We start from the raw sequence: 12782 nt of genomic DNA, 5'->3' as shown, positions 1-12782 counted from the left end.
GAGACTGTCCAAGCCGGGGCTCGAACCGGCAACCTTCCGATTACAAGGCGAACTCCCAACTCTTGAGCCACGATCGCCCTGATACTACTGAGTAACTTAAAGAAACATTTTTTAAAAAAAAAGCTAGCTGCCTTTGGTGATGAGGCTGTGGATAAGATTTCAATTCATGCTCTCAGGCAAGGCTGTCATTGGCTCACACCACAGCCTGTGACATTTGTGAAAGTTCAAAGGTGAATGAATGTGCAGGAACCCAGAACTCACATTCAGATGACTCTCCGTGGTAATGTCAGCAGGAAGTCCTTTAGCTTTGTAGCGTCCCTCTGCTACTCTGGTGGTTAAATGCCACAGAGCTCTGTCTAAAACCCAGGCTGGGCGCAGGTGAGGAGAGTTCACCAGGTTGTATCCACATTCTGGATGCTCCCTTATCCACACGCTGTTAGCAGCTGTGCAGGAACACAGACAAGAAACCATTGAGCTGTTTAAATACTTTATTCATCAATGTTTTACTCTTTTTACAGATCTAATAATAGTCTGACAGTGAGTCACACATACTGTATAAATCAGAGTTCAGTCTGTATTTAACCTTCATATCAGGCTCATTTTACTGCTCGACCTTTCCTGAGCGAGGATGAGAGGGATCCACGGGTGGTCACTGCCAGCAGGACTGCACAAACACTTTGATACAACGAGCATATCAAATGAAAAGTCTCGACCTGAAAAAACACTTTCAGAGTAACTGTTAACCAGTTTTGCTATAAGATGTTTTACCAACAACCTAAACCATACCCAGCTAACTTTTTAGTGGTCTTTAAATCTTGACCTGATTCTAAATAGATTTCAAGTGAAAGCCTTGGACAAGGCTACAGCAAGAGTACGGGAGCGTGAGCAAACCTTAACTCTGACAAAGTGTGGCAAAAATGGCACTTTTAAAACTTAGTGTATCGAGTTAACTGCCATGTTGGACACTGTGGCGTGAAGATTTCTCCTGTTTTGGCTTCCCTTCACTGGCTCCCTGTTAAATCCAGAATTCAAAATCCTGCTCCTCACATACAAGGTCTTAAATAATCTTCTGTGCAAACTACAGATGACCAAAATGATCACAAGGACTTTGGTGCAGCAACCTCTTTGCAAACAGTTTCATCCAGCAGCAGCCAGCGACTGGCAGAAACCATCTGCCAACCAGTCAGTCAGATGCATATTCCTGCCTTGCACCTCGTGGTTATAGTGTGTGCTTGAGGTCAGGGAAGAAACCTGTGAGGCTACACTTCCACAGAGGCCGTACTGAGCCCACTATAAGAAAGCAAATGTTTCCAGTCCTCCCCACAGCACAGTGTTCACCTGCTGTGCTTCAAAGGCAACAAAACCAAACGGCTTCTCTTTACTTCCCTTTATGATTGTGAGTCAACAACAATCTTTCCTGTTCTGTCGAACTTCACAGGATAAGGGCAACTATCTGTCTGAAAGTCCTGCCTTTGGGACAGTTTAATGACACTTTCAATCCTTGGAAATGTGCAGACTCTCGGTGAAAGCATGTGTTGTTGTGAAACCTCTCGTACTATAACATGTGGTGGAACAAAGACATGTGATTGCATAAATGTTCAGGCCAAATAAAAGTGAGTGTGTGCAGCATAACAAACCATGAGCTGTAAACAAAGATCACAATAATAGAACGTGTTGCATGTACGCTGAGTGCACACATGTCGACTTCTCCATCCTTAGTCCATAATCGAGTCCATGCATTATGAAAAGTGATGCACAGGATGTTCAGTCAGTGATCGGCTCCATGGACTGGCTCAGGAAGCCTTGTGATTCACTTCCCCTGCTATCCTTTAAGGCAAGAAAACAGTTGCATTTTTGCTCTTTGTTAACCAATTAGCACTCTTCAGTAACATGTTCTGCTGTTGGTGTGCCTAGTTAAGTTAGCTGCTGTGGGTAACTTGAAGCGTTTAACTTGGTTAGTGGTTGGTACGAGCCAACCATGAAATTTCTGAAGGATGTCGCGTCGCTGCAGTCAAAACAATATTTGGTACGTCTGATTGCAAAGCACAGGGTAGAGCGCTTAGAGGGGAGATGTCAGAATCTAAAGACAGCAGTGAACAGCAGCTGTCTCACGTCAGATGCAGGAGGTGGCCTTTGACCTTCGAGGGGAAGGAAGCGGTGTTGCAGTACACTAATGAACGGCCCTCCTCATGGCTCAACTCACCAGTATGGTTATACACCACATCTGTGATGCACAGCATGTCCCACTCTGTCTTTAGCTTCTCCACCAGCCCCCCCACATCTGTCCAGTCGTAGCTGCGACCCGCTGGGCTGAACTCTGGGTTGACGCTCAGCTGGTCAGCTAAGGAGTAGCAGGACCTGGACTCCCCCAGAGTCTGCACTGGAGTGAAGTGGATCATGTTGTATCCTGGAAGACAAACCCACAGACGTACTATTAATCCTTCTATACGGCATTTTGTTTGATAGTCCTGACATGTGATGAATCCCCTCACACACTGCACTGTCCATGTGATGTAGTACCTGCACACACAGGAGGATTGATTCAGAGAGTTTAGGCCGATGACAGGAACCATGGTCGTCAATAACAACCAGAAGTGACTGAGTTTGCATTTTATGATTGAACACAAAAGAAAGAACCAGAGTCCATGTGGGCGTGCCGTGCTAACCTACCCGACTCCTTGGCCACTCTAAGTCTATCTGGCCAGTCGTCCAAGTGTCCCAGACATTTGGACAGGTAGGTCTGGATGGTGATGCAGTCTAACGGCAAAGTATGGTCGTCGGCCCCGACACGGAGAACTGGATCCACCACAATATAACCTCCTCCTATACGCTCCGAGTCTCTGATGGAATTTAACAAAGTACAGCAGGTTAAGGAAATATACAAACGTGTCATATCACAATATGATTGATAGACTGACACCATGTATTTACTTTCTCTAGATAACAACAGTGAGACAAGCGCAGGCTTATCTGAGAGCCACGAGTCCGTTTCAGATGATGATGGAGTACCTAACAGTGAGGAAGAGGAGGTGATACTTGTAGCTGCTGATATGCAACCCAAAAGCAAACAAAGCGTTTAAGCGAGTGTTGCTGGAGCACTTCCTACTTAGAGTCCATGACAGGAGGAGCAGAAAGGTGGATGAAATGACTGATGTGGCTACACGATGGCAACGGAGGGCAAGTGGTTAAAACGCCTGAGCCAAGAAGCCACATCGCTGGGAGAAGTTTCACTTTAAAAATATGATTCCGACTGGGTGACATCACTTTAGATATTTTAATACTTAAAGTGTTAAGCAGTTATCTTACAGTTGTTCTTCATTTGCTGGGAAAAACTCAGTGCAGCGTTTAATACTTGACCATAATATTTTATTACGATATCAGAAAATCCCACAGGTACTGTAGTACTGCAGTGCTTTGAATCATACCCATCTAATAGAGTCCAGTTTGTTAATGTAAACGTGGAGGCTGCTTCATATACAAAGGCTAACTGTGGCTTCCACGGGTTGCTGTGGGCTTTCCTTAGTATTAGGTATAGATACGCGATTCCCACTTTTATCTATCCATGAAGCAAAATAACACACAACACTACTACTTCTAGATTCGACTCTTGTAATTCATCGTTAAAAAAGCCCCCAGTTGATTCACGGTGCTGCAGGATAAGTACTGACAGGGACTACAAACAGCACATTTCTCCTGTATTGGCTTCTCTTCATTGAATGGTAAATGGCCTGCATTTGTATAGCGCTTTTCTAGTCCATAGGACCCCAAAGTGCTTTACACATTCAGTCATTCACCCATTCACACACAGGTGATGGCAGCTACATTGTAGCCACAGCTGCCCTGGGGCGCACTGACAGAGGCGAGGCTGCCGGACACTGGCGCCACCGGGCCCTCTGACCACCACCAATAGGCAAACACGGGGTTAGTATCTTGCCCAAGGATATTTGGCATGCAGCGAGGAGGCAGCCTGGGATCGAACCATCGACCTTCTGATTAGTGGCTGACCTGCTCTGCCACCTGAGCTACAGCCACCCGAATCTAACTTAAAATCCTTCTCACATACAAGGTCTTAAATAATCAGGCCCCATCTTATCTTAATGACCTTGTAGTACCATATCAGCCTATTAGAGCACTTGGCTCTCGCTCTGCAGGCCTACTTGTTGTTCCTAGAGTATTTAAAAGTAGAATGGGAGGCAGAGCCTTCAGTTTTCAGGCCCCTCTTCTGTGGAACCAGCTTCCAATCCTCCCTTAGTTATGCTGCAAGAGGCCTCTCTTGGTGGAACGGAGCTTTGAGTCAGTGAACTGGACCTTTCAAGCACACCTGTTGTTGGTGCCTCTTGGAAGATTTGATATCGACTGCTGAGCGGTACAGAGTTCCACAATTAAAACGATCTGTTAGAATGAATCTGCAGGATGTCTGTGCATTGCACCAGTACACTTTGTGCATGAACCCTGTCGAGTAAACTATACTGGTTAGTACTTGGCACTCCACCCACTGCTCTAAATGTTGTCTGAATATTACTGGATCCTTTCTGGATGGCGTTACACAGAAAAGCTAACTCTGAGGTTTCGAGATGTCAGAAACCATTTGGTGACATCAAAGTGGCGACATCCATTTTTCATTTACATGCTATAGTAAACATGAGGGCAATCCCAAAAGTAAGGTGTCCTATTGTTTTAGAAATACAAGCAATCGTTTATTTTCCATAGTATGTGCAGCATTTTAAAGCTTAAAGACTCATTTTCCTACATAATCGCCATTTCGGTCGATGCGTTTTTGTAGACGCTGTGACAGTTTTACAAAGCCCACGTCATAGCCGCTCGCCGCAGAATCGCCTTCCTGACAAATGTTTCTTTGGGAACAGGTGGTAGTCACTGGGTGCGAAGTCTGGACTGGTGGCTGATGATGTTCCAACCAAAGTTTTGCAGGAGAGCGACAGGTGGACGGGTGACGTGTGGACACGTGGTATAACTGCAAATGAACGGTTCATATGCAGCTCCAGTTAAATAAAGACAATAAATGTAATATTCTTAACATTGTCTCTAAATGTTACAAACCTGAAAGTGCTCAAATTAGTTAAACTCAATTGTATTTATACAGCACCAAATCACAATTACCCCAAGGTGCTTTATATTGTAAGGTCGACCCTACAATAATGCATCCAGAGAAAACCCAACAATCATATGACCCCCTGTGAGCAGCACTTTGGTGACAGTGGGAAGGAAAAACTCCCTTTTAACAGGAAGAAACCTCCAGCAGAACCAGGCTCAGGGAGGGGCGGGGCCATCTGCTGTGGTTGAGGTTGCTGCTCTAGTCTGCATGCCAAATATCCTTGGGCCAGATACAAACCCCAAGTGCTCTGGGAGATTGCTTTCAGCTGGAATATTAATTTATAACCTAAAAAATAGTAATAATTAGTTCCTGGTTTGATTTCCACCTAGCCAGACCTATTCAGCATGTTATTCCGGGACTGGCCGGCATCTCTGACTGACACCTTTATCACGCTGTTTCACAAAGTATTCACTTCTTAAACAATTTATAGAGTTCTACAATATTTTTTAATAAACATGGACAAATGAAGAACAGACTGTCTAACATAAAGACATGCTATCACAGGCTTTAGTGATAGCGTGGATGATTCCAACAAAATGATTTAACTGTTGGAATATTTTCTACTGCCATTTCCTGAATTCAGCTTTGACATTGAAACCCCGGATTTATAAAATGTGGGCGACTGTCAGGAGGGTCTTACACATATCCAAAGTAGTACTGATAGGACCCAGCCAACTTGAGGTCCAGAGAGCAGAACTTATCAGAGTCTTCTTCCTTTCCTGTTGGGTAGGTCCATGGCAAAACACGGAAGTTGTTTCGGTCAAACAGCTGTCCTTCAAGTGGATAGTTGGTGTGCACCATAACCTTCTTTCCCTGAAGGCTTGGACCGAGACGGAACTGCAGCTCAAACCCTGGGCAGACAGAAAAGTACGACACAAACTGAACAAACTTGAATTGTAAGGAAAATTCCACTTTGTCTTCACCCTGTTAAAATGTCACAACTGTTTGTGTCTCAACAAGTCTGAAAAGATTCCCCTCTTGCAGTAATCATTACTGCTACCCACTCACAAGACAATCCCACATCCCTGACACACACACGCACACAGTCATTAGCAGAAAACTGTAGGTCTTGTTGGTCCTCCAGAGTTAGGACAGAGTTTAATTGTCTGTCTATAAATAGTCCCATATGACAGGCAGCCAACAAAATCCTTATCAGATGCAGAGCCCTCTAAATGCCAAGTGGCACATCTCTTCAACCCTTTCAGCCAAGCCGACACGCACACAAACATTTCACGCATGCACAAACGTGCATACACGGTGCATCCCAACAGAAAGGCCACACTGTTTTCTGCACAGCACTCAGCCAGCAGCTGTGCTGACTGCAGAGATGCTCAGAAAACTACAGAGAGCATTTTAGCAAAGTTACACAATGATTTAAATCATTCTGCTGACCACCAATTGACACATTATCGCTGATGTGAATTACAAGTTGACCTGACCTGTGTTTCCCCTCAGACAGCAGTTTCAATGCTCTGACCCCAGGAATACATTTGACTGATTCTCTAGTTTCACACTTCAGAGAACAGAGTCACCAATAACCAGAGTTTGTTCCTGGTGTTTGTGTTGTCAAATGAGGAAAATCAATTTTAACCGTGGACAGGCTGACTGTAGGGCTACAATACCTCCTCAGTTACCTAGCTTGTTTCCCAACTGCGCGGGATGATTTGCTAGGGAACAGCTTATGGTGGCTTATCTACCATTGCCCTCACCTAGCTAGCTGCAGGATTTTTGAGGGCGAGAAGCCAGGTCTCCAATTCACTGAGCTTGGTCTCCAAAGCTGGAAACGCATCTTTAACACTAAATGAGGCTGAGGAATAACTACACATTTGATACACCGAGTCAGAAAGTGATGAAGGGTCACATGACAAAGCCACACCCAACTGATTTCAGCTAAGAATTAAGCTAAAAGCTATGCTGCACTAACAAATCCAAAAGACAACATGAGAAATAAGATGAATATAATTTTCAGGAAGTGTATTTCTGAGAAAGCATGTGAAGGCTGCACTATGAAATAAGACGTAGGAATGAGTGGACACGGGAACAAAATGAAATGGCTTTGGTTTATATTTTCTACATGACTTTGTATACATTCAGAAAAGCCCTTCCTAACTTGTGATTTTTATTTTTTAAATGAAACTGAGTGTTGAAGCTAAACCTTGGTACCTTCCACATAAAACAATGGTTCCCTCAATTGCTTTCCTCAGAGTGAGGACTATAGCTCATCAGTATAACACTGGTTCCTTATGCAAACAGAAAAAGATTGGATCAGTGCATCCCTACACTTAATATATAACCACCTGCAACTGCATCTGCTTACAGTAATGCAATCACCATCATTCTTCCAATGCAGACGTCTGTGCCATTTTCTCACCGTCATAACTCTGACAGGCCACACATGACTGTTTCAGTCTTATCCCCTTATTATGTTTCATTTAAACTGTTTAACCTACATTTATTTGAGCCATGTCCAACATGAACAAATATAAATGCAACTAACAAACAAACAAAACACAGATTTTTGCATTTGTAGGGATTGTTGCAGAATTTTTAAAGGTTTATGCTTCGTCTTGCATTGAAACCAAGGAACAGTGTCTACACTGTGTGTGTGGATAGGTCTTCAGCAGTGATTTACCGACTATTTGGCTTAATATTAATACAAATATATATGTGGATTGAACATTTCCGACCTTTTCAACCGAAACAACAGCAAGACACACACATTCAAATTTTCAATGTATAAGATTAGTAGCATATAAAAACCTTATCAACCAACTTAGCAGCTTAGTAGATGGAGCCACTGCAGCATAATCCCACTGCATAATATTAAACATTAAATGCAGGATTTTATAAAGTAATTGCTATTGAACAGTGCAGTACATTCAGTAATACAGTCAGGTTCTTACCTTGCTCGAGTCTGAACAGAGTTCTCTCTAAATTCTGCTTGTCGTTGAGCATGAGGACTCTAATCTGCTTCAGGTGTTGAGGCAACATACTGGGAGAATCGGTTCAGATTTAGACTGATCCCTGCCCTCCTGTCAGGACAAAAACAGGCAGGTTACTACGTGACCTACCGTGAAACACACTTTCTAACTAAACACAGTGAGAGCCATCTGTCCAATCAGCACCAGCAGGAATCTTAATATTGGAAGTGTATGTGCCATATCAGCATCGCAGTCCAACTGGCCTCAGGTAGCACCAAGTGTAATGGAAAAACCCAAGTTCAAAACTTTGGTTTAATAACTACAAAGTTCTTAAACACTGTATTGACGGAGAGGTGTAGGGTCTTAAAGGCTTGTCTTTGTGCCTGCCGTCCTTAAACTGGCTGATGTTGATGATTAAAAAAAAAAATCTGTTTGTTTTTTCCTCCAGGAAAGATGATTTTATAAAAAGTGTCAACTCAATAAATAAACACTTTTTCCATCTATTCATTGGAAATGCGTCACAGATATACAGCACTCACTGGTATCTTTAAATGGCATCTCGTTTTCCAGTATGCCACTATCAGACTGAAGGGTGAGTTTCTTCATCCCTACTGTGAACTTCTAAAGGTTAAATACAATCAGTGCTTTCAGAGTGTAGTTCCTCACTGCCACTGTGGTCATATTCACATTCAATTTTGTTATTTACCAATAAATTTCAACAGGTATCAAAATCTTTTCCAACAAACAGCAGATAATGTTTCAGTAACTGAAAAGCATGACTGCTAACATATACTACTTTACATTTACTGTGAGTTTGGTTTCAGCACTTTCTAATCTTTGTTTCACCCCATGTTACAAAAGCAGGATCACAGGGATTCCCGGATGGCAAACAGAGAGAAAACCAAGATATCAGCAACAAGTCCTTCAAGTCCCGGGAACGGTGAAGCCTGGGTTCCATGGATCCCACATGTTTAGGGCTGGGTATCGTCACTGATTCCTAGAATCGATTCGAATCGAGGAAATTTTGCCTCAGAAAGTCAGAAATAATATAATTCAGATCAGTACATTTACATATTTTTGTATCTATAAGAAGGAAGCTGACACTTTCCAGACTTTATCAAAGGTGTGAGCATCACAGCGAGGCCTTTGTGTCAAAGTAGCTGAAGATAGAACACAGAAACACATGATTTTCCTGGCCTGGGATTTTATAAAAATATTCTGCAGTACATCAAAAATGAAAGAAAACCATTAATCAGCATATGAACATCACCTCCGAAGTTACAGCGGTTTTATTAGAGACACGGCTAACAGGCATTTTGTATAATTTTAAAAAGTTTACATTTGTTCAGAAGCCTGTTGAACAGCAGAAATTAGGTTTTCTTTTCAGAAGTAAGTAAAAAAAAAACATCGGCCGACAGCCTGTAAACAACGGTAGACTTGTGCGTAACAAGCAAGCGAATAATGCAGGAGAGAGAGAGAGCGCAACAGCAAAAGTCAGAGTGAATTCATGACGATGTTTATGTGAAGCGTAGTTTGGATCTTCTTTTGCTGCTGGTTCAGTCAATATTGTTTGGAGAGAGCTCAGACTAACAGCTTTAGAATCAGCGCAAAAAGGGCGTAAATGCCGACACATCAGAATCAGCGAGCTGTCGGCTTTCACCCGCGACCGTGTCCGTGCCGTCGGTGAGAAAGGCGACATCTCACTGATTCTGCTCCGCGCTGTGTGTTTACGTCTTTGTGCAGAAGCCGTGTTCCTGCTCTCATTCACTGTCTTAGCTGTTTGGTGGTTGTTGAAATTTTGTGACGTTTCACCTGAGATTTTGGAATTTTGGGCAAAATAAATTTATATTAAAAAAAAAATCAATTCAGGATTTTAATGAATTGATATCACGTTATCCAAGCCAGAATCGATTTGAATCGATGAATCGATGATTAAAACCCACCCCTGCACATGTTTTTAAGAGTTGCTTGATCAGGAACAGATTTGGGGAGTTAGGAAGCAAAGTAAACAACTCCCTCCTGTCTCCTGCACATACACAAATCCACTGTTCTGTCTGTACTACTACACACTCAGTAATTAGTCTTGCAGTTAGTGGATGGCACTGCAATAATCATGGTGATTCGGGTTTCCCTGGCAACTGGCATGATGACAACAAAGGGTGATGTGGTTAAAAGGGAAAAACAAACACTTCAGGTAGTGAGTTTATTAAAACCCTCACGTCATACTGGGCTCTTTCTCTGCCACTTTTTTTATTCGTATGAAAGCCATTTCCGCTGTGTTGGGTGTAATATAGCCAAACTTGCCACCGGGTTTCGTTTTTGTAAAAGATTCAAAATTTCAGTCTGATTTTCTTACATGAGCCTAACACGGCTTAGCAGCAAAAATACTCACACTTGTCGCCCTAGGGACCGTTTTCTGCCCCATTGAAACCCATTATAAACGCTATTTTTCACGGCAAAAAAATTACGGACAAATCGATCGTGATAGGTTATGTTTCCGTTTCCGTTTGCAGTGGTGGCCTTAGAGTTGTAATTTTTTTATTTGTCCACCGGGTGGCGCCCTTGCTTCACATTTGACCCCTGCTGGAAAACAGCGGGCTGCTTAGACAGACCTGCAGGGAAAGGAAGACTCAATTCCGGCGTGCAGCAGCGGCTTCGCCCGCTCTTCGGGCGGGGCCATTTTCGGTCCCTAGGGCGATGAGAGGGTGCTTTTTTTTTTAATCAACAGGAAATGATGTATTTGTTGTCACGTGGTACCGGACGTGTGTACTGGAAAAAGGAGTCCGACGCAACATGCCCCGGTCATCGTCGCGAGTTACCCCGGGACGATGCACTTATTTCGGCCTAGAGGAGGAGCATTTGCCGCCTGAAGACCATTTTCTGGTCCTGAAAAAAAAAAAAAAAAGGCAATCGAAATGAAGGTTGGTGCCAATCTTTAGTCCATCTAAAGGCCTAATTATAATAACAATCAAATATTACTTCAAATGTTGTTGTTTTTTAATATTTCGTTTTGTTTTGGGGGGCTAAAAAAAACGGTGCGCTCATGTAATTAAACTGCGATTAAAAGGGTTAAAACCCCCGAAATATAATTAAAACTTTACATGAATATTTCAGGGAGAAGTAGTTTTAAAAGACTGGCTAATTTAAAGTGGAAAAAAAATGAATATATAATCTTTTTATAGCATTTTTCGGGCGTGGCAGAAAAGGGTCCCCAGGGTGAGGAATGTAAGTTTTTTTAAAGTATGACGTTTAAGACATGCTTTAAGCAATCCATTCTTACACAAAGTGAGGAAGTTCAGGCCTCATTTCACATAACATACAGCAAGTAACTACAGTTAGTTTAAAGTGACAACGACTCATGAATTTGGACATCAACTATCCTCGGTGAACTGTGAACCTTGTTTTTTTACACCATAAAAAATATATTTTTAAAAGAATATTTCACAGCACGTCCTACCAATCAGATCTACAGGATAACATACATGTTTAACTGAGTGCAAAATGAAGCCCATTAAACACCCGACAGAGACACTACAGTACGCGGATATAGTGAGTCTTAATATTCCTGCTAGGTTTGAATTCAGGGATTACTGCGATGTAACTGCAAACCTCGCTCTGCACTGACAGGAGCAGGTTAACGCGTCTGAAGTCACTGAACCCCACTGACCTCTCTTCCGAGTCTGCGCAGTGCTTCGAGGTGGCCAGGACAAGGTCAGGAATTCTGCCGTTAATGTCACAGCATCTATTTTTAAAAGCGTCCAGCTCATTCGGTACATTGGGTCCACGCCATTACAAACTCAGAGACATGGACATTTACATCAAGTTAATAAGCATTTGCAACGGAAAAACACGAGTCTGCACAGCTAACGTCCTTCATGTGGCTGCGCTCAGTTTAAAGGCGAGCTCGTTTCTTGTTGCCTCGCTTTGCTGCACAGCACCAGTGTTTAACCATTTCACAGTTCGGCACAGCGTGTCTGAAGAAACACGGTCAACAAAACAGCGGAATCATTGTGTTTCACACGGTGTGACAGCCTGCACACACACACCGTCAGCCAGTAGCACAGCGCGCTGTAGTGGGCGCTGCTGTCAAGCGACAATTTCACTGCGGAAAATAACACAGTAGAGCAATTTGGCCCCAATACTTCAATAATAATCCGCATTTACAAGCTAACGAGGTCAGCGGGGACAGAAGAATGAAAATGCTGTTTACCAGCAAACAGCTGATACTCCGTTTAACCACAGCAGGCTCCAAAAGTGAACAGACAACTGCAACGTGAAAAGAGTCACGTTACAAATAACATCACAACCGTTAGTTAAGCAAACGCCGCTGAGCTAACGTAGCTAGCAACTTGTCTTCCAAGCTAGCATCGTCATCGTCTAACAACACGAGCAAAGGCAAAACGCCGTTCACCTGTCCGTTGTGTGTCCGGGGTCCGTCACAGCAACAGAACAGTTTGTGGTATTTTCCCGGATAGACAGCAGCTGTAGGGAAGGGGCGTGGCTACAGACCGTACAGTTTAGTGCTTTCACCGTAATGATGAGAAAAAACAAGCAATAAACGCGTAAAGCGAATTTTCCGTTTTGAAAGCCCTATTTAACAAAAACAGCACACAAAGATTTGAGCTAAAGTAGAAGTCTGGGTTTGTCTTTATATGTAGCACTGTGCAAAAGCCTTATGTTTTGTTTCCCACAGCCAGCGTCTGCAGCACAACACCGCCTAAACTTGTTAGTTTGAAGTGTTGTGGTGA

At 43.1% G+C, this 12782-nt stretch overlaps 1 protein-coding gene across 3 annotated transcripts in view; it reads right to left on the bottom strand.

Moving 5' to 3' along the window:
* agla (amylo-alpha-1, 6-glucosidase, 4-alpha-glucanotransferase a) overlaps positions 1-12562 on the bottom strand; it is a 32352-nt gene extending 19790 nt beyond the window's left edge. The window contains exons 1-6 of one of the 3 annotated variants that reach the window (XM_005754481.1): positions 12446-12562; positions 8017-8145; positions 5754-5964; positions 2671-2840; positions 2204-2407; positions 262-443 (exon numbers count right to left, since the gene is read on the bottom strand). In XM_005754481.1, the coding sequence (XP_005754538.1) occupies positions 262-443; positions 2204-2407; positions 2671-2840; positions 5754-5964; positions 8017-8104 (855 nt within the window). In that variant the 5' untranslated portion in view covers positions 8105-8145; positions 12446-12562. Of the gene's footprint in view, positions 1-261; positions 444-2203; positions 2408-2670; positions 2841-5753; positions 5965-8016; positions 8146-12244; positions 12421-12445 lie in introns of those variants that run through there. The other 2 variants (XM_005754480.2, XM_005754482.1) reach the window with 2 other exon arrangements.
* Positions 12563-12782: the final 220 nt, after the last annotated feature.

Source organism: Pundamilia nyererei, unplaced genomic scaffold, assembly GCF_000239375.1.
Source record: "Pundamilia nyererei isolate P.nyererei 1_Seehausen unplaced genomic scaffold, PunNye1.0 scaffold00572, whole genome shotgun sequence".
Taxonomy (NCBI): Eukaryota; Metazoa; Chordata; class Actinopteri; order Cichliformes; family Cichlidae; genus Pundamilia; species Pundamilia nyererei.
Note: the sequence above shows the minus strand (reverse complement) of the source record. Positions and strands in the feature narration are given on the sequence as shown.